General features: G+C 47.0%; 1 protein-coding gene across 4 annotated transcripts in view; it reads left to right on the top strand.

The window, feature by feature from the left end:
- The window catches only part of cnstb (consortin, connexin sorting protein b), a 31388-nt gene extending 17069 nt beyond the window's left edge, over positions 1-14319 (top strand). For 2 of the 4 annotated variants that reach the window (XM_042300930.1, XM_042300928.1), the window contains exons 11-12: positions 389-533; positions 1062-2196. In XM_042300930.1, the coding sequence (XP_042156864.1) occupies positions 389-533; positions 1062-1270 (354 nt within the window). In that variant the 3' untranslated portion in view covers positions 1271-2196. Of the gene's footprint in view, positions 1-388; positions 534-1061; positions 2198-12907; positions 13028-13298 lie in introns of those variants that run through there. The other 2 variants (XR_006079283.1, XM_042300929.1) reach the window with 2 other exon arrangements.
- Positions 14320-21907: the final 7588 nt, after the last annotated feature.

Raw genomic sequence — 21907 nt, 5'->3', positions numbered from 1 at the left:
TTGAGGACAGGACACAGAGGCTATGATGTCATTAAAGGGCCACAATAGACGCCTGTAGAACAAATAGCTCACATACAGGTCCTGTTCGATAAATCAGTCAATGGTTGTGACAATGACGTCCTCAAATGACAAAACATTACAACCTTTTATAGACCTTGAATACAGTTTGCGTTTCCTGCAACAGCAGGGTGATCAAATCCTACATCTGTGCATCATTGCAGTTTGTTGTGCAAACATACACATAATTTCACCTATAGGTGGCCCTATTGAGCTGGTCAAATGTAGCTCTGTATATAGGGAACATGGTGCCATTTCAGATATAGCCTGTTATTTTCCATCTATTCCCTGTAATAATATCTCTGACTCCCAGCACTCTGCTCCCATCCAGCGCTCCTCAGCAGACGGCCTGGTGTCCATTCTAAAGAGGAGGAGGGCATCGTTAGATGGCCTGCCCCCCGAGGGTCCCGATGCAGCCAAACACAACTCCAAACGAAAGGTGCACTTCAGCCAGCCAGAGGACGGCATGGAACCAGGTATGGATCAGCCCAAAAACAACCTCTGTCTTCTCACACGCATGTTTTAGTGGACTCTCTTATCCAGAGCAACTGACAGTAGTGAGTGTATATATATATACACATACTGGTCCCCTGTGGGAATCAAACCCACAACCCTGGTGTTGTGAGCACCATGCCCCCCCCACACACACACACAGTCTATACAAGCTATACATATTATACATTTATTTTTATTTATTTTTATCTTTATTTAACCAGGCAAGTCAGTTAAGAACAAATTCTTATTTTCAATGACGGCCTAGGAACAGTGGGTTAACTGCCTGTTCAGGGGCAGAACGACAGATTTGTACCTTGTCAGCTCGGGGGTTTGTACTTGCAACCTTCCGGTTACTAGTCCAACGCTCTAACCACTAGGCCACCCTGCCGCCCCAGGGGCAAATAAATGAATACAAATATAATAACATTGTAGTAACACCTCATACCATCTGCACCAACCACCATTATCTTGTTCAAAATATTAATTAGTATGTTTTTTTCTCTGTGCAGACGAGGTGGGCGGAGACTCATGTTTGATCCTGCTGTTGTTGTGCCTGGTAACCGTGGTGATCAGTCTGGGCGGGACGGCTCTGTACTGCACCCTAGCGGACACATACAGTAGCATCTGCATTGATTTCTCTCACAATGTAGACTTTTACGTTGTGCACGTACAACGCTTCTTGGATAGGTTCAGCCACTGGATGCCCATACGATCATAGTCAGGACTACTACTGCAGTCAGGACATACAGTCACTTACTGCTGCAGTCAGGACATACAGTCAGGACATACAGTTACTTACTGCTGCAGTCAGGACATACAGTCAGGACATACAGTCACTTACTGCTGCAGTCAGGACATACAGTCAGGACATACAGTCACTTATTGCTGCAGTCAGGACATACAGTCACTTACCTACTGCTGCAGACGATGTAGACTCAGTAGCCCACTGTAGCAGTCTATGGACTAAACATACAGAATAACCTACCTACTGTAGCAGTCTATGGACTAAGCATACAGAAGAACCTACCTACTGTAGCAGTCTATGGACTAAACATACAGAAGAACTTACCTACTGTAGCAGTCTATGGACTAAACATACAGAAGAACCTACCTACTGTAGCAGTCTATGGACTAAGCATACAGAAGAACCTACCTACTGTAGCAGTCTATGGACTAAACATACAGAAGAACTTACCTACTGCAGCAGTCTATGGACTAAACATACAGAAGAACCTACCTACTGTAGCAGTCAAGGTCATAAGGTCATTGTTGTTCTGTGGAAGGGCCTGAAATAAAGACTGAATGGGCTTATAATCAGTGACCCAACAGGAGACGTTTCTACCGAGTGACATTTCAGATGCAGTCCAATCTGTTTCCAGAACACTGCCTCCCATCTTGTTTTTAACCTCTTCTTTTAACTTGTGGACGCTGCACAAAAGAGCTCCCAAAACCACAGAGGAACAAAGCATAGCATTGTAAAGTACAGGTAACTGCCAAAATAAAGGAAACACCAACATAAAGTATCTTAATAGGGAGTTGAGTCACCACGAGCTGCCAGAACAGCTTCAATACACCTCGGCATAGATTCTACAAGTGTCTGGAACTCTGTTGGAGGAAGGCAACACCATTCTTCCACAAGACATTGTTTGTTGTTTTGTTGATGGTGGTGGAAAACACTCCAGAATCTCCCATAAGTGTTCAATTTGGTTGAGGTCTGGAGACTGATAGACAGACAGACAGACAGACAGACAGACAGACAGACAGACAGACAGCGAGCGAGCGAGCATGATGGGATGATAATTTCTGAATTAACTCAGGTACCACACTGTGTGGAAGCACTTAGATCCCTAAATAGTGGGCAACGGCATTTTTATACATGACTCTAAGCATGATGGGAAGTTAATTGCTTAATTAACTCAGGAACCACACCCGTGTGGAAGCACCTGCTGTCAATATCCTTTGTATCCCTCATTTACTCATGTTTTTCCTTTATCTTGGTAGTTACCTGTATATTCCAGTTCAAATTTTTCATGAGAAAATATGTTTATCTGAATTTGCAAAGATGTTTATCTGAAGAACAGATACAATTCGATAAACAGTAAATATGTTTATCTGGATTTGAGAGCCTCATAGTAAAACTTGGGGTACAGTATGCTATTAAAAAACAAAGACTTGTTGGGGATTGAAAGGACACTTCCTCCTCGACTTGTTGCCTCGAGTCCTTGACTTGTCTCCTTGACTCCTTGACTTGTCAAATGTAGCCTGTACATTTTCCAGATGTTTTTGTAGGTGGAGACTTGGGTTTGGAATTACTCTTACATTCCCCTGAAGGAACTCATGGTTGTTGACCACTGCAAATGAAAGTCCACATTTGTGAAGAACGGCACTCTGGAATTAGCACATTGTGAAGTAATTTGCCGATAACCGAGTAACGATATCAATACAAATATGCATGATAGATACCGTATGTATGGCTCTTGGTATGACAATATGAACTAAGGTCAATGTTCATACAGTAATGCATTTTAATGTAGTCATGACATTCAGTACTGTACGGATTACTCAACATCTCAGGCACTTTTGTCTAGTTGTGCTGCTCATGTATCCGTACAGCCTTTAATGTCCTATGTATTTTATTCTATGAGTAGATCTTAACGTATTCAATACAAATCCATTCCCTTTCTTTCATGAATAGACATTGTTTACGTATATCTACTGTACGTCAAGGATCTGCAAATCAGAGATCTTGTGGGTGTGCAGGCTTTCATTCCAGCCCAGCAGTAACACCTGATTCTGCTAACTGTGGTTCAATCTGAACACTATATTGCAAGGCTGGATCAAAATCATGCACACACAGTATCTCTCCAGGACCAGAGTTTGAGAACCCTGATCTAGACCCAGTAGCTCTTTAGGACCAGAGTTGGAGAACCCTGATCTCGACCCAGTATCTCTCCAGGACCAGAGTTGAAGAACCCTGATCTAGACCCAGTATCTCTCCGGGACCAAAGTTGGAGAACCCTGATCTAGACCCAGTAGCTCTTTAGGACCAGAGTTGGAGAACCCTGATCTAGACCCAGTAGCTCTTTAGGACCAGAGTTGGAGAACCCTGATCTCGACCCAGTATCTCTCAAGGACCAGAGTTGGAGAACCCTGATCTAGACCCAGTAGATCTCCAGGACACACAGTGCTTTGTTGACTGACAGTTGTGTTCTCCTGCTGGTTCAGACAGCACAGAGAGCACACACAAATCTGTGTTTGATGGACATCAGACAGGAAGTCCCAGTTTACCATTGGAATGTCCCAGACTTCTGTTCTATCTATTGCCCCTGACATTGTTGTCTTTGGTCAACATCTTATTTTCTCTTTCCATGCTCTCTAAATGGTTGTGGTTGAGTAATGTCAATGAATGTTGCCTCTAATTTTCACCGTATGTTGTTTATTGTGTTGCATCATGCAATCCATGTTTAAATGTTGCCGTATTTTTGTTGACTTGTTTTCTCAATCAAATCAAATCAAATGTATTTATATAGCCCTTCGTACATCAGCTGATATCTCAAAGTGCTGTACAGAAACCAAGCCTAAAACCCCAAACAGCAAGCAATGCAGGTGTAGAATGGAATATATGGATGGAATATAAATTATATTAAGGAAACTTGGTATGTTGATGTTATTTTACAGTTCACACTGGCATGAGTTGTGCAACGTTGTAGCCTACACACAGTGCCTCCACTCAAGATGTAATATCACCAACTGGCCACAAGATGTCTCAGTAAACCTTGAAACCCAACCAGCCACTATGAATCTAGAAAAATATCAGTGTAGTATTAATTATACTGCATACTATTAAGCTTTAGACTACAGCTCAGTCGACTCAAACAAGACTTCTGCGTAGTTTATATGTTTTCAGACAAAGTTTGAGTTATTTCATATTATGCCAACCCATGTGGTGTAGTATTTCATTATGGCTATATTCCGCCTACCATTGTAGTAATACCGAATGCATTGGTTGAAATTATAGTAGTTACATTGGTTGACATCACAACACAAGTCAATACTAGGGGCGATTTAGAGTAGTCTGCCCTGCCCCAGATCCATTTACACATTGCACTGAGTAAATAGGCATTAGTGCACAATGTTGACTGTAACCTCTGCCAGGCCTGAAAACATTATCATATTCGGAGCCTCTGGTTTTAACAGGCAGTTTGTGGTGGAAGAGGCTCAGAGCGCCGAAGGTCCCAGTGGGTCTCTGAAATGTGCCTTGGCTGGACAGAGCAGACAGTGGCTGGAGGGAGTTCTGAACCACGCCTCCAAGAGTGACGCTCCATACGTGTTGTACACTAGCCTAACCAGAAAAGAGAAGCAAGTGTATACTACCTGCTGCCAGTAAAATAAAGATTTGATGTTAGTCATGGTTTGACTAGGCTACTATATAATGATTTACAGCGGCAACGGTTTCAGTTGCCTTCGAACGACTAGGCACTCACAGTATGCACACGCAGTAGTTGTTCTCTACGGGTAAACAACAACACAACTTAATATTTAAACACTAAATGGGTGCATACTGCAGTTTAATCCCAGTTGGTGTTATAACTGTATGTGATTTATAATGACTAAGTCTGAATTAATTAATCAATTAATAAATAAACCAATTACTCTATGAATGAATAGTGATCCCACTGCCTTGTGGGATCAGTAACAGTGCAAACTGGTCTTACAACGCAAATGTTTCCAAACTGTATGATCAGTCTAAATGCTTATTTTATTAAGCTACTATGATTCACTGTAAACGTGGGTGTTTTAACCAGTGCATGCATTCAGGACAACTACTATGATTCACTGTAAACGTGGGTGTTTTAACCAGTGCATGCATTCAGGACAACTACTATGATTCACTGTAAACGTGGGTGTTTTAACCAGTGCATGCATTCAGGGCAACTTTGATCTCAGTTTCCAGGTAAGCCAGAGCTATTAAAGGACTGAAGTTGCAATATTCATGGCTGATGTTTCCGAAGCAGACTCATGGGCCATCATGTGCCAACAAGGACTGGTTGTTCTCAACTGTGTGGGGCCAGTTATAATGAGTGTTGTTGTTGTTGAGACCTGGGAGGAAGGAGGCGTCTGGTTGGCCTCTCACAGCTGTGGGCCTGAGTTGTCATTCGTCCAGACTCCCAAGGTACTCCTGTCCCCAATGATAATTGGAAAACTGTCGCTGCGCATTAAGCTTGTAAGGAATATGCTGACTGTGTAGCTGTGTCCTGGGTACTGCAGAACATTACAGTAGACTCTGCTCTATCAGTATGTATGGACCATAATAATATGTTGGCAAAAGCAAAGATATGGGAATCATATAAGGAGATGATAGTATACGTTTGACTTTTGATAAGGTGATGATGAGTTGATTAACATACACACACACACACGTACACGTAGTGCAAAAATGAAAGCAGGTGATACTCGCGACTGGCGACTTGCAGGCACCAAGGCCCAGCGTGATGACTCAATCACACTTTATGACATTGTTTGGAGGTCTGAGCATCACGTCGGGGTCACCACTTACTGTAGTGAGGTATTATTGGATATATATGATATTATAAATATCTCATATGCGACCCGGAATAAGACTATGCAATTAGCCTATTAAAATGTTTACCTGACTCCATAAAGATGATTTAGCATCATGCAAGAGACCATAGTGGGGCGGCAGGGTAGCCTAGTGGTTAGAGTGTTGGACTAGTAACCGGAAGGATGCCAGTTCAAACCCCCGAGCTGACAAGGTACAAATCTAACCCACTGTTCCTAGGCTGTCATTGAATTTGAAAATAAGAATTTGTTCTTAACTGACTTGCCTAGTTAAATAAAGGTAAAATAAAAAATAAAAAATAGTTGAGTTACACTAATAGGCTATCAAGAAATGTTGGGGAATGGAATTCTAAATACAAGTGTATTTCATTACTTTGTAAAATGAATGATTACATTCACAAGGCAGAAAGCTTAATCTACAATGCATTAATAAAGGCATTATTCTAAGCATGATCAGAGAGGGAGAGAGTGCCATAGCTTATGGGAGAGAGAGAGTGCCATAGCTTATGGGAGAGAGAGAGTGCCATAGCTTATGGGAGAGAGAGAGTGCCATAGCTTATGGGAGAGAGAGAGTGCCATAGCTTATGGGAGAGAGAGAGTGCCATAGCTTATGGGGAGAGAGAGAGTGCCATAGCTTATGGGAGAGAGAGTGCCATGGCCCATAGCTTATGGGAGAGAGAGAGTGCCATGGCCCATAGCTTATGGGAGAGAGAGAGTGTGCCATGGCCCATAGCTTTTGGGAGAGAGAGTGCCATGGCCCATAGCTTATGGGGAGAGAGAGTGTGCCATGGCCCATAGCTTTTGGGAGAGAGAGAGTGCCATGGCCCATAGTTTATGGGAGAGAGAGTGTGCCATGGCCCATAGCTTATGGGAGAGAGAGTGTGCCATGGCCCATAGCTTATGGGAGAGAGAGTGTGCCATGGCGCATAGTTTATGGGAGAGAGAGAGTGCCATGGCGCATAGTTTATGGGAGAGAGAGAGTGTGCCATGGCCCATAGTTTATGGGAGAGAGAGAGTGTGCCATGGCCCATAGTTTATGGGAGAGAGAGAGTGTGCCATGGCCCATAGTTTATGGGGAGAGAGAGTGTGCCATGGCCCATAGCTTATGGGAGAGAGAGAGTGTGCCATGGCCCATAGCTTATGAGAGAGTGAGAGTGCCATGGCCCATAGTTTATGGGAGAGAGAGTGTGCCATGGCCCATAGCTTATGAGAGAGAGAGAGTGTGCCATGGCCCATAGCTTATGGGAGAGAGAGAGTGTGCCATGGCCCATAGCTTATGAGAGAGTGAGAGTGCCATGGCGCATAGTTTATGGGAGAGAGAGTGTGCCATGGCCCATAGCTTATGGGGAGAGAGAGTGTGCCATGGCCCATAGCTTATGAGAGAGAGAGTGTGCCATGGCCCATAGCTTATGGGAGAGAGAGAGTGTGCCATGGCCCATAGCTTATGAGAGAGTGAGAGTGCCATGGCCCATAGCTTATGGGAGAGAGAGAGTGCCATGGCCCATAGCTTATGAGAGAGAGAGAGTGTGCCATGGCCCATAGCTTATGAGAGAGTGAGAGTGCCATGGCCCATAGCTTATGGGAGAGAGAGTGCCATGGCCCATAGCTTATGGGAGAGTGAGAGTGCCATGGCCCATAGCTTATGGGAGAGAGAGAGTGCCATGGCCCATAGCTTATGAGAGAGTGAGAGTGCCATGGCCCATAGCTTATGGGAGAGAGAGAGTGCCATGGCCCATAGCTTATGGGAGAGAGAGAGTGCCATGGCCCATAGCTTATGGGAGAGAGAGAGTGCCATGGCCCATAGCTTATGGGGGAGAGAGAGTGCCATGGCCCATAGCTTATGGGAGAGAGAGTGCCATGGCCCATAGTTTATGGGAGAGAGAGAGTGTGCCATGGCCCATAGTTTATGGGAGAGAGAGAGTGTGCCATGGCCCATAGTTTATGGGAGAGAGAGAGTGTGCCATGGCCCATAGCTTATGGGAGAGAGAGTGTGCCATGGCCCATAGCTTATGAGAGAGTGAGAGTGCCATGGCCCATAGTTTATGGGAGAGAGAGTGTGCCATGGCCCATAGCTTATGAGAGAGAGAGTGTGCCATGGCCCATAGCTTATGGGAGAGAGAGAGTGTGCCATGGCCCATAGCTTATGAGAGAGTGAGAGTGCCATGGCGCATAGTTTATGGGAGAGAGAGTGTGCCATGGCCCATAGCTTATGGGGGAGAGAGAGTGTGCCATGGCCCATAGCTTATGAGAGAGAGAGAGTGTGCCATGGCCCATAGCTTATGGGAGAGAGAGAGTGTGCCATGGCCCATAGCTTATGAGAGAGTGAGAGTGCCATGGACCATAGCTTATGGGAGAGAGAGAGTGCCATGGCCCATAGCTTATGAGAGAGAGAGTGTGCCATGGCCCATAGCTTATGAGAGAGTGAGAGTGCCATGGCCCATAGTTTATGGGAGAGAGAGTGTGCCATGGCCCATAGCTTATGAGAGAGAGAGAGTGTGCCATGGCCCATAGCTTATGGGAGAGAGAGAGTGTGCCATGGCCCATAGCTTATGGGAGAGAGAGAGTGTGCCATGGCCCATAGCTTATGAGAGAGTGAGAGTGCCATGGCCCATAGTTTATGGGAGAGAGAGTGTGCCATGGCCCATAGCTTATGAGAGAGAGAGAGTGTGCCATGGCCCATAGCTTATGGGAGAGAGAGAGTGTGCCATGGCCCATAGCTTATGAGAGAGTGAGAGTGCCATGGCGCATAGTTTATGGGAGAGAGAGTGTGCCATGGCCCATAGCTTATGGGAGAGAGAGAGTGTGCCATGGCCCATAGCTTATGAGAGAGAGAGAGTGTGCCATGGCCCATAGCTTATGGGGAGAGAGAGTGTGCCATGGCCCATAGCTTATGAGAGAGTGAGAGTGCCATGGCCCATAGCTTATGGGAGAGAGAGAGTGCCATGGCCCATAGCTTATGAGAGAGAGAGAGTGTGCCATGGCCCATAGCTTATGAGAGAGTGAGAGTGCCATGGCCCATAGCTTATGGGAGAGAGAGAGTGCCATGGCCCATAGCTTATGGGAGAGTGAGAGTGCCATGGCCCATAGCTTATGGGAGAGAGAGAGTGCCATGGCCCATAGCTTATGAGAGAGTGAGAGTGCCATGGCCCATAGCTTATGGGAGAGAGAGTGCCATGGCCCATAGCTTATGGGAGAGAGAGAGTGCCATGGCCCATAGCTTATGGGAGAGAGAGAGTGCCATGGCCCATAGCTTATGGGGAGAGAGAGTGCCATGGCCCATAGCTTATGGGAGAGAGAGAGTGCCATGGCCCATAGTTTATGGGGAGAGAGAGTGTGCCATGGCCCATAGTTTATGGGAGAGAGAGAGTGTGCCATGGCCCATAGTTTATGGGGAGAGAGAGTGTGCCATGGCCCATAGCTTATGGGAGAGAGAGTGTGCCATGGCCCATAGCTTATGAGAGAGTGAGAGTGCCATGGCCCATAGTTTATGGGGAGAGAGTGTGCCATGGCCCATAGCTTATGAGAGAGAGAGAGTGTGCCATGGCCCATAGCTTATGGGAGAGAGAGAGTGTGCCATGGCCCATAGCTTATGAGAGAGTGAGAGTGCCATGGCGCATAGTTTATGGGAGAGAGAGTGTGCCATGGCCCATAGCTTATGGGAGAGAGAGAGTGTGCCATGGCCCATAGCTTATGAGAGAGAGAGAGTGTGCCATGGCCCATAGCTTATGGGAGAGAGAGAGTGTGCCATGGCCCATAGCTTATGAGAGAGTGAGAGTGCCATGGACCATAGCTTATGGGAGAGAGAGAGTGCCATGGCCCATAGCTTATGAGAGAGAGAGAGTGTGCCATGGCCCATAGCTTATGAGAGAGTGAGAGTGCCATGGCCCATAGCTTATGGAGAGAGAGAGTGCCATGGCCCATAGCTTATGGGAGAGTGAGAGTGCCATGGCCCATAGCTTATGGGAGAGAGAGAGTGCCATGGCCCATAGCTTATGAGAGAGTGAGAGTGCCATGGCCCATAGCTTATGGGGAGAGAGAGTGCCATGGCCCATAGCTTATGGGAGAGAGAGAGTGCCATGGCCCATAGCTTATGGGGAGAGAGAGTGCCATGGCCCATAGCTTATGGGAGAGAGAGAGTGCCATGGCCCATAGCTTATGGGAGAGAGAGAGTGCCATGGCCCATAGCTTATGGGGAGAGAGAGTGCCATGGCCCATAGCTTATGAGTGAGTGAGAGTGCCATGGCCCATAGCTTATGGGAGAGAGAGAGTGCCATGGCCCATAGCTTATGGGAGAGTGAGAGTGCCATGGCCCATAGCTTATGAGAGAGAGAGAGTGCCATGGCCCATAGCTTATGGGAGAGAGAGTGTGCCATGGCCCATGGCTTATGGGAGAGAGAGTGCCATGGCCCATAGCTTATGGGAGAGTGAGAGTGCCATGGCCCATAGCTTATGGGAGAGAGAGAGAGTGCCATGGCCCATAGCTTATGGGAGAGAGAGAGTGTGCCATGGCCCATAGCTTTTGGGAGAGAGAGTGCCATGGCCCATAGTTTATGGGAGAGAGAGAGTGTGCCATGGCCCATAGCTTATGGGAGAGAGAGTGTGCCATGGCCCATAGCTTATGGGAGAGAGAGTGTGCCATGGCGCATAGTTTATGGGAGAGAGAGAGTGCCATGGCGCATAGTTTATGGGAGAGAGAGAGTGTGCCATGGCCCATAGTTTATGGGAGAGAGAGAGTGTGCCATGGCCCATAGTTTATGGGAGAGAGTGTGCCATGGCCCATAGTTTATGGGAGAGAGAGAGTGTGCCATGGCCCATAGCTTATGGAGAGAGAGAGTGTGCCATGGCCCATAGCTTATGAGAGAGTGAGAGTGCCATGGCCCATAGTTTATGGGAGAGAGTGTGCCATGGCCCATAGCTTATGAGAGAGAGAGAGTGTGCCATGGCCCATAGCTTATGGGAGAGAGAGAGTGTGCCATGGCCCATAGCTTATGAGAGAGTGAGAGTGCCATGGCGCATAGTTTATGGGAGAGAGAGTGTGCCATGGCCCATAGCTTATGAGAGAGAGAGAGTGTGCCATGGCCCATAGCTTATGGGAGAGAGAGAGTGTGCCATGGCCCATAGCTTATGGGAGAGAGAGAGTGTGCCATGGCCCATAGCTTATGAGAGAGAGAGAGTGTGCCATGGCCCATAGCTTATGGGAGAGAGAGAGTGTGCCATGGCCCATAGCTTATGAGAGAGTGAGAGTGCCATGGCCCATAGCTTATGGGAGAGAGAGAGTGCCATGGCCCATAGCTTATGGGAGAGTGAGAGTGCCATGGCCCATAGCTTATGAGAGAGAGAGAGTGCCATGGCCCATAGCTTATGGGAGAGAGAGTGTGCCATGGCCCATGGCTTATGGGAGAGAGAGTGCCATGGCCCATAGCTTATGGGAGAGTGAGAGTGCCATGGCCCATAGCTTATGGGAGAGAGAGAGAGTGCCATGGCCCATAGTTTATGGGAGAGAGAGAGTGCCATGGCCCATAGCTTATGGGAGAGAGAGAGAGTGCCATGGCCCATAGTTTATGGGAGAGAGAGAGAGTGCCATGGCCCATAGCTTATGGGAGAGAGAGAGTACCATGGCCCATAGCTTATGGGAGAGATTCACCAGCACAGATCAGGAGCAAAAAAGAGAAAGAGACAATGAACCTAAGACCCTTTTATAACATCAGAGTTGTTTGCATTCAAAATCTGAGAAGTTGACCAATAGCATTACTGTAAAATTAACCTTGAATCAGATATCAGACCTGTAAAGACAACAGAACCTTTGCTCGATTGGCATAGTGTTTGAATGGTAGTTTGTACGGTCGTGTTGTGTTAAGGTCCATAGTTCCTGGAGAGAATGCAACTGGACCACCTCAGCAGAGCGGTGTAATTGGCAGCTGTGGATTTGACTCCATCCCAGCTGACATGAGCATCCTGTACACCAGGGACCAGTTTAAAAAGGCAGAGAGCTGCACTGTTAGTTGTGTTCGTGAATGTTTTTGTTTATGTCTGCGTGTTTGTACCGGCAGCCATCTGTGAAGAATTGACAATTCCACTTCTCAGACGTATTTTTGCTTTTGACATAGAATTTTCAGGCTCTTTTTTTATTCCTGGTGTTTTTCCTGTTATCAATTATGAATTACAGCACCATTTTGGCAAAGAAGATGTTTTTGTTTTTAACTGCATTTCAAACAGGCACTATGAACTCACTGCATCAGTACTCTTGTTGGTTTCCAATGAGGTTTCTATCTGTGTATTAGTTCAGTCTTTCCTTCAGCAAAGGACACATAATAACTCTGTGTCATATCTGTTAATAGGAACACTGACAGCTGTGTGGTAGACAGCTCTCACTTCCTGTTTCCTACAGATGCATTATGGGAAATGCAGTCTTACATTAAAGTATTTAAAGTTCACTTAAAAATCAAAGCTGTTTTTAGATCTAATGTTAAGATGAGTCCAAGGTCCACATCATATTTTGTACATCCAGCTATTTGCCTGAAGGAAAACTAACTATAGGCACCGTCTATTTCATCATTTCATTCGACACAACAAATGGCATGAGATGTGGTCTCATAAACCATTTTTGAGGATAGAAAATATCAGCCAAATGTTAATTTAGGGGTGGACTATCCCTTAAAAATATGTTTGTTGCCATGGTGAATTCTGACAGACTGAATTTTTGAAGTGAAATATATCTTTAACAGTTTGTTGTGATGGTGACTTGGCTAAAGAGATGTTCCTCCCTTCCCTGTAGGGAGGCTGTGACATGGAAGTCAGCCATCTACGGCTTTGCAGAGAGCGGCTCCCTGAGAAAGCTGAGGAAGAAATTTGACCACCAACCTCTCCCCATTGTAGGAGCCAAAGTCAAGAAGAGGTATTGGCAGATCTCTGATGTACAGACTGTCTGTGTTCACTGCCTTCCCATTCAAAGTAATGTCATTTTATTGGTATGGGACAGTCGGTTCTTGGCAATGCTGAGGTGGATTTAGAGGACAAGTCTATAGATGAATAGATGAAATTAGATGAAATTAGTTAATGGCATCTGTCTGTGTTGAATTCTGTGGGTGATGGTGCAAATCGAGAGTGCATTTGGAAGTACTATGACTGTGTGTGTGTGTGTGTGTGTGTGTGTGTGTATTCCTCAGGGCTAGCCTGTTCTTCAGTAAACAGATTGTCCAGCATGCCATATCCTTCATTGGCTCAGACCCATGGGTGGTCAGGAGATTCCAGCGCTTCCTGTATGAGGAGGAGTCAACGTTAAGATGTAACACAACAACAAACCTTGACCCTCTGGACCTGCCCGTGTCTGCCTGCATTCAATTACTCAATAATGCTACATTGTTGTCTTGCTGATGAGTAGCTGTTTTGACCAGTTTTACCAAAGCAGAAATGGACTGGTAACCTGGCTACCCCTTCTTTAGCCAGTATTTTATCCATCATGGCTACCCAACCTACTCAATACCAAGCCCACTGTTCAAGCCCATCTACTGTTGCGTACTGTACCCACCTGTACCCATGTAGGTGGTCCTCTGTAGCTCAGTTGGTCCAGTATGGTGCTTGCAGCGCCAGGTTAGTGTGTTTGATTCCCGGGACCACCTAGTATCTAAAATGTATGCACGCATGACTGGAATGCATGCGCTAAAAGTGTGTATTATATTATAGGTAGAACTCCTGCCATGTCCATAGTCTACCTCAGTATCTTCAACTCTCTCCCCTTCCCTGCTTTCACTACAGCTAATTAGGTCAAGCAACAGCGACCGTCCACATATTTTTTTAATTACTAGCTTCTGATGAAACTACTGTTTCTGGTGAAGCCTCATTTACTCACAAACATCCAATGTGGAGAGAAAAAAGATTGTAAACAACCCGTGTCTTTCTTCATGTGGAGAGAGCTAGATGATAATGAGTCATACATCAGTCTCAAGTGATTCATCATATTTCTCTCCTCATTATGTCTGTGGAGTGTCTCAACACTGGTTCTGGACAACAATGCTGCACTAGGGAATATAATGCCTGTGATGTGTTCTACCTCTACTGTACCTTTCACCTGGCATCAGTAGCTTACAGGAACATACACATGTTAAATGTTATTCATATATATTTTCTCTCCCTCTCCCTCTCCTCTCTCCCTCTCCTCTCTCCCTCTCCCTCTCTCTCCCATCCTCTCTTTCCCTCCCTCTCCCTCCCCCATTCTCTCTTTCCCTCCCTCTCTCTCTCCCATTCTCTCTTTCCCTTTCCCTCTCTTTCCCTCTCTTTCCCTCTCTTTCCCTCTCTTTCCCTCTCTCTCTCTCTCTCTCTCTCTCTCTCTCTCCCATTCTCCCTCCTTCCCTTTCCTCCCTCCCCAGGTTCAGTACTCTGTGCATGTAGGTGTCGGTGGCGTCTGGTGATTGATAAAGATGTTCTGTGGCAGCCTGCTGTTTTGGTTCCTTGGGAAGTTCGGCCCTGGAAAGACACTCCTTTACTCTACATAGTGCACTACTTCTGACCAGGGCCTAACACCCTATTCATTACAGTACATAGTGCACTACTTCTGACCAGGGCCTAACATCCTATTCATTACAGTACATAGTGCACTACTTCTGACCAGGGCCTAACACCCTATTCATTACAGTACATAGTGCACTACTTCTGACCAGGGCCTAACACCTTATTCATTACAGTACATAGTGCACTACTTCTGACCAGGGCCTAACACCTTATTCATTACAGTACATAGTGCACTACTTCTGACCAGGGCCTAACACCCTATTACTTACAGTACATAGTGCACTACTTCTGACCAGGGCCTAACACCTTATTCATTACAGTACATAGTGCACTACTTCTGACCAGGGCCTAACACCCTATTCATCAAAGTACATAGTGCACTACTTCTGACCAGGGCCTAACACCCTATTCATTACAGTACATAGTGCACTACTTCTGACCAGGGCCTAACACCCTATTCATTACAGTACATAGTGCACTACTTCTGACCAGGGCCTAACACCCTATTCATTACAGTACATAGTGCACTACTTCTGACCAGGGCCTAACACCCTATTCATTACAGTACATAGTGCACTACTTCTGACCAGGGCCTAACACCCTATTCATTACAGTACATAGTGCACTACTTCTGACCAGGGCCTAACACCCTATTCATTACAGTACATAGTGCACTACTTCTGACCAGGGCCTAACACCCTATTCATTACAGTACATAGTGCACTAGAGTGCACTAGAGTCCATATTGGCACATACAGTGTATTTTTCCACATTAGATGTGTGTGGTAATTAGCTTAATCAGGAAGCTTGGTTACCAATCTTGTAAAAGAAAGGGACAGTCACAGTTGGTTGGCCATATTAAGGGCAGTGAAAGAAGAGCAGAGTAGAGAGACGAGACAAATGAATAGCCTCCTCTTCATTGAACTGTGAGCCCCTCGCTGTGCTAACCTCTATAGCTGTCAGATCTGTGTGAATATAGCACACAGTTACTGTACTGGAAAACGATAACAAGAAGAAATGATCTGTATTGGACATTAAGGTAATGAGCTAAATTTTCCAGTTAATTGGTTGATTTTTTCTGCTCCTCAGTTTCCAGAGTTCTCCTTTGGCGTGCTCACCAAGGCTGGACCCAGCAGGAAGCAGGCCCTGTAGTCGACTCAGGCCTGATGAGACATTTATATATGAATGGTCCAGTCAGCCATGTGTCTAGTGAGAAGAACCGCCATAAATGTTTTATGCTTATTCAAGTTTTGGATGCAGGTATCGTTGATTAGATAAGTATAAACATATTTAATTCATTATTATTTAAAATAAGGCACTGTATTCATTTGATCCGTTTATGGAAGTGGAGGCTAGCAGTCACAACTTTGAGTGCTCCCTGTCACTGCTCCCTCTCCTCTAACAGATGGAGCGAAGCTCTTTCCATCTAACGCTAGGATCTGTACCCAGAAACATGGAGCAGGTTGGCTCAGTCTCTGGTTGATGTGTTGGTTTGGTTTGCTAGTAATGCAGGCCAGGGTTGTGTCTGTTCATGGTCTGTCCACTGTCCACAGTTTTTTGCTTATTCTTATCTACATCTTGATTATCATTGGTACACATAATTTGTGTTGATTTACTATGTTGACTTTGATTGGTCCACAGAGCCTGGCCATGTAGCCACGCCTGTCGCTATGGTACAGACAGCTTTCACCATTCTGAATGAACCACAATTCCTTCCTATCAAGTCTCTCTCTCTCATGACATTGTAAAGGTAGATACACAATAATGTAAACAGAGACAGGAGCGAGAACTAAACCCTGTGCTGTGGTTAACAGAGGAGGAGTTTACATGCAGTCCAGGAGCAGCGTTTGCCAGGACCACTCTCATCAACCACCTCAGCAGACATGGCCTTGTCTTCTCAGTGAAGAGATTTTAAAGAGAAATGGCCCCCTATTTGCTATAGAGTAGTGCACTCTAGGGAATCGGGTGCCGTTTGTGACATAGCCAGGGTCTGAGAAAAGGACTCCTGTTACCAATCCCAAATGGACTCCCACAACTAGGACCTATGACTTTTGTTTGGCTGCTAAATTCTGGCGCATTTCTTGTCGATCTGAGAGGTTTGATTTCGACTGTTTATTTTGTTTTGCAATATTGAAATAGGTGATAGCTCCACTTAGCCCTGTGATGGGCTAAGTATGTTCACCATACTGCTGACACACCCATCCAGTCCATCTAGATCCACGTGAAGTTCCATTGGGTAGAGGTGAGTGTGTGCTGAGCAGTACTCTAACCCCCATCACCCCTAGTCCCAACAGCTCTCCGTGTATCGAGAGGTTTACACAGTGACTGCTGTGGTCTATGTTAGAGGAAATACTGGATGTCAATATTAGGCCAAATGGACAAACCTCATCCACTTAAAGTAGAGTATCTGGCTCCCCTCAAGGCTGTAAGATTGATGGAATGCAAGACAGGTGGCCAAATTGTTACCATTCTAGTCTAATGTCCGTATATCTCTCTCATGTCCCAGTTGAACTGTCCTTTTATGGCTTTTGATCTGAATGTTGTAGAGCGATGTCAGAAGTGTCAGTCAATTCATCAGTGGGTTTCAAATGAATTGTCTGCAATACAAGTGACTTTTATGAGAACTGTTGCTGTGTAAGTGAGTGTCCTTGACCCATATTACAGCTCTATACCTCACAATGGGATTTAGTGAAGTAGAGGAGTCTATGGGCTGTTGTGTGGTCTTATAACCAAGAGTGGACTGTAGATGGTAGGTATTCATTCTGTGTGTTAAATCACATTTGAATAAACATATTTGGCCCACTGGTGTGTGTGTGTGTGTGTGTGTGTGTGTGTGTGTGTGTGTGTGTGTGTGTGTGTGTGTGTGTGTGTGTGTGTGTGTGTGTGTGTGTGTGTGTGTGTGTGTGTGTGTGTGTGTGTGTGTGTGTGTGTGTGTGTGTGTGCGTGTGCCAGTGATTAATAAATGTGGTGATACTTGATATTTGTTTTATAGAAAAAGAACACGCAAGCAGTACACAATGCCCGGTACACATATAAACACACACATATGGTAACCTGAAAATGTAATGACAAAATTCACCTCAGACTGGTCAACCTAAACCATGTTTGCAACTGCAGTCCAACAACGCCCATCACTACATGCAGAACCCAACCTCCCCCACTAGGTGGTGGTGTTTCTCTCACTCCACATTCCCTTCCCATGTTCCAAATATTTACACGCCACCATCTAACTAAGCTGACAGTAGAGGTCATTCGGAGGCACGTAATTAAAAGGTCATGTATACACTTTTAGACACAATGAATGGAGGAGGACGGGAGGGAGGGGGAGGGAGGAGGGGAGGTGGGGGTTATCGTGGGTAGCAGATGTGGTTGGGTGAATAGGGAGGAGGACCAAGGTTGGAGGGACCTGGAAGGCATCGTCTGTCTGTAGACTGTGACTCAGCCTCTATTCCCTCTTCAGCTCTGTCTTTCCCCTCCCCCACCACAACAGCTCTGTTAGGAGAGCATCACAGACAGAGAGAGACAGATACAGAGAGAGACAGAGAAGGAGAACGAAGGAGAAAGGAGAGGGAGAGGGAGAGAGGTGTCCTAGTTGTAGCTATGCAGAGGGAAATAGACAGGCTCTTTCATTGATAAAACTGCAGGAGGGTAATTTCTATGTTAAGTAGCAGTTAAGTACAGGGTGTATAGCATAGCTAAGAGCGTAGCCAAGAGCCTTGCAAGGTGCACTTCTTCCCTGTCTGCATGTGACTGAGACACGGAGGAAGGGAGAGAGAGAGGAGGATGCAGTGGTTTCCCTATGCGTATAGTCTACAGGAGCCCCACCCCTCTCCTACCCTCCCTCTTCTCCCCTCCTTTCTCTCCTCTGCATCCCACCATTGTGGATGTGTTGTTATTCATTCCACCTCCCCCACATTAGCCTCTTCCCTCTTCAATTCCTCTCCTCTCCTTTCCACAAATTATCCCTCATCTCTCCCTCTTTCCTCTCCTCTCCTGTCCACTCCTCACTCCCTCTTTCCTCTCCTCTCTCCCTTCCTCTCCTCTCCTCTCTCCCTTCCTCTCTCCTCTCCTCTCCTGTCCACTCCTCACTCCCGCTTTCCTCTCCTCACTCACTCCCTCTTTCCACTCCTCACTCCCTGCATCTCTCCCTCCTTCCTTTCCTCTCCTCTCCTCTCCTGTCCTCTCCTCTCCTCACTCCCTTCCTCTCTCCCTCTTCCCTCACTCCCTATCTCCTCACTCCCTTCCTCTCCTCACTTCCTTTATCTCTCCCTCTTCTCTCCCCTCACTCCCTCTTTCCTCATGCCCTTCAGCTCTCCTTTCCTCTCCTCACCCCCTTCCTCTCTCCTGTCCTCTCCTCACCCCCTTCCTCTCTCCTGTTCACTCCTTACTCCCTTCCTCTCCTCACTCCCTTCATCTCTCCCGCTTCCCTCTCCACTCCTCACTCCCTTCATCTCTCCCGCTTCCCGCTTCCCTCTCCACTCCTCACCCCCTTCATCTCTCCTGTCCACTCCTCACTCCCTTCATCTCTCCCGCTTCCCTCTCCACTCCTCACCCCCTTCCTCTCTCCTGTCCACTCTCCTCACTCCCTTCATCTCTCCCGCTTCCCTCTCCACTCCTCACCCCCTTCCTCTCTCCTGTCCACTCCTCACTCCCTTCATCTCTCCCGCTTCCCTCTCCACTCCTCACTCCCTTCATCTCTCCCGCTCCCCCTCACTCCTCACCCCTTCATCTCTCCCGCTTCCCTCTCCACTCCTCACCCCCTTCCTCTCTCCGCTTCCCTCTCCACTCCTCACTCCCTTCCTCTCTCCTGTCCACTCCTCACTCCCTTCCTCTCTCCCGCTTCCCTCTCCACTCCTCACTCCCTTCATCTCTCCCACTTCCCTCTCCACTCCTCACTCCCTTCCTCTCCTCTCTCCTGTCCACTCCTCACTCCCTTCCTCTCCTCTCTCCCTTCCTCTCCTCTCTCCTCTCCACTCCTCACTCCCTTCCTCTCATCACTCCCTTCCTCTCCTCACTCCCTTCCTCTCCTCTCTCCTGTCCACTCCTCACTACCTTCCTCTCCTCTCTCCTGTCCACTCCTCACTCCCTTCATCTCTCCCACTTCCCTCTCCACTCCTCACCCCCTTCCTCTCTTCTGTCCACTCCTCACTCCCTTCATCTCTCCCGCTTCCCTCTCCACTCCTCACTCCCTTCCTCTCCTCACTCCCTTCCTCTCTCCTGCTTCCCTCTCCACTCCTCACTCCCTTCCTCTCCCCCGCTTCCCTCTCCACTCCTCACTCCCTTCCTCTCTCCCGCTTCACTCTCCACTCCTCACTCCCTTCCTCTCTCCTGTCCACTCCTCACCCCCTTCCTCTCTCCCGCTTCCCTCTCCACTCCTCACTCCCTTCATCTCTCCCGCTTCCCTCTCCTCTCCTCACTCCCTTCCTCTCCTCTCTCCTGTCCACTCCTCACTCCCTTCCTCTCCTCACTCCCTTCCTCTCCTCTCTCCTGTCCACTCCTCACTCCCCTCATCTCTCCCGCTTCCCTCTCCACTCCTCTCGTCTCTCACTCTTCTCCCCGTCTTGTCTCCTCTTTACCTCTCATTTGCTCTCTCCTACTCTCTCTCTCCATCTCCTCTCTTATCCTTTCTTCTCCTTCCTTCTTCTGACTGATCCCTCCATCAGTCCCTCACACAGCACACAGACTCCACCCTAGCAGTCAGACAAACGCAGGATGCTTAGAATGGGCTGCAGAGCAAAACCCCTATCAGCCCCACAGATCCCAATTTCACTCAATTTATTTGACTCTTTCTCTTTGACACGCACTCTCTTTCCCTCTCTCTCTCAATCTCTACCTCTCTTGCTGTCTCTATGATCCTATCGTTCCTCTCTCAATCTATACCTCTCTTGCTGTCTCTATGATCCTATCGTTCCCCTCTCTCTCTCAATCTATACCTCTCTTGCTGTCTCTATGATCCTATCGTTCCCCTCTCTCTCTCAATCTATACCTCTCTTGCTGTCTCTATGATCCTATTGTTCCCCTCCCTCTCTCAATCTATACCTCTCTTGCTGTCTCTATGATCCTATCGTTCCCCTCTCTCTCTCAATCTATACCTCTCTTGCTGTCTCTATGATCCTATCGTTCCTCTCCCTTTCTTTCATCCTCTTGCTGTCTCTCCCTCTCTTACATTCCCTCAATGTGTATCTCTCTCTCTCTCTCTCTCTCTCCCTGTCCTCTCTCTCTCTCTCTCCCTGCCCTCTCTCTTACCCCCTGTCCCCTCTCTCTCTCTCTCTCTCTCTGTCCTCTCTCTCTCTCCCTGTCCTCTCTCTATCCCTCCCTCTCTTACATTCCCTCAATGTGTGTATCTCTCTCGCTGTCCTCTCTCTCTTTCTCCCCGTCCTCTCTCTCTCTCTCTCTCTCTCTCTCTCTCTCTCTCTCCCCCTGTCCCTCTCTCTCTCTCTCTCTCTCTCTCTCTCTGTCCTCTCTCTCTCTCTCTCTCTCCCTGCCCTCTCTCTCTCTATCCCTGTCCTGTTTCCTCTCTATTTCTTTCTTTCTTTCTCTCTTTCTTTCTTTCTTTCTTTCTTTCTTTCTTTTTTTCTCTCTCCCCTTTAGAGGACTGTTGTTTCTCTCTGTAGGAGAATGTCTCGTGTTCCAATAGCAGCAGCACAGCCCAGTCCTTACATAACCCTCCTTCCATTCCTCCCCTCCTCCCTCCCTCCCTCCCTCTCACTCTGCCCTGCCCGGCTGTAAGAACAGCTCTGTTAGATTGCATTACACTGTGAGCAGTTCTACTTCTATAAGGGCTGCTCAGATGTGATGGTCGCTGTAGCCTGCTTGCAAGGACAGCCTGAATACATTTAGGGAGACAGATATAGCCCCTGTAAATGAGAATGAGTGCTAGCAAGCCAGGCAGTCAGATAGGGAGAGGAATGACAATCGAGAGAATAGGGGGATGAGGGTATAGAAGATGAGGGAGTGAACGTGTCAGATGTTGAGAGATCCACAGTGGGTTCTGAGTGTGTGTAGAATAAATAATCAGATAGGTAGACAGCCAGCCAGGGGAACATGAGGTGACAGATTCCGTGGGAGACAGTGTATGGGGGATGCCAAACACAGAAGAAGATATGATTCTAGGGAAGAGGCTAATTCTCAGTACTGTTTGGGACAAGACACATCTCTATCATAAAACACCAAATTCTTTAATTACCTGCTAGTAGCCATCAGCACCAGCACAAACTGGGTGGTGTATCCATCAGACAGACAGAGAAGGGGAGAGAGAGAGAAAGAG

The sequence above is a fragment of the Oncorhynchus tshawytscha genome, linkage group LG18, assembly GCF_018296145.1.
Source record: "Oncorhynchus tshawytscha isolate Ot180627B linkage group LG18, Otsh_v2.0, whole genome shotgun sequence".
Taxonomy (NCBI): Eukaryota; Metazoa; Chordata; class Actinopteri; order Salmoniformes; family Salmonidae; genus Oncorhynchus; species Oncorhynchus tshawytscha.
The sequence above is the reverse complement of the archived record's forward strand: the minus strand, read 5'-3'. Positions and strand labels throughout refer to the sequence as shown.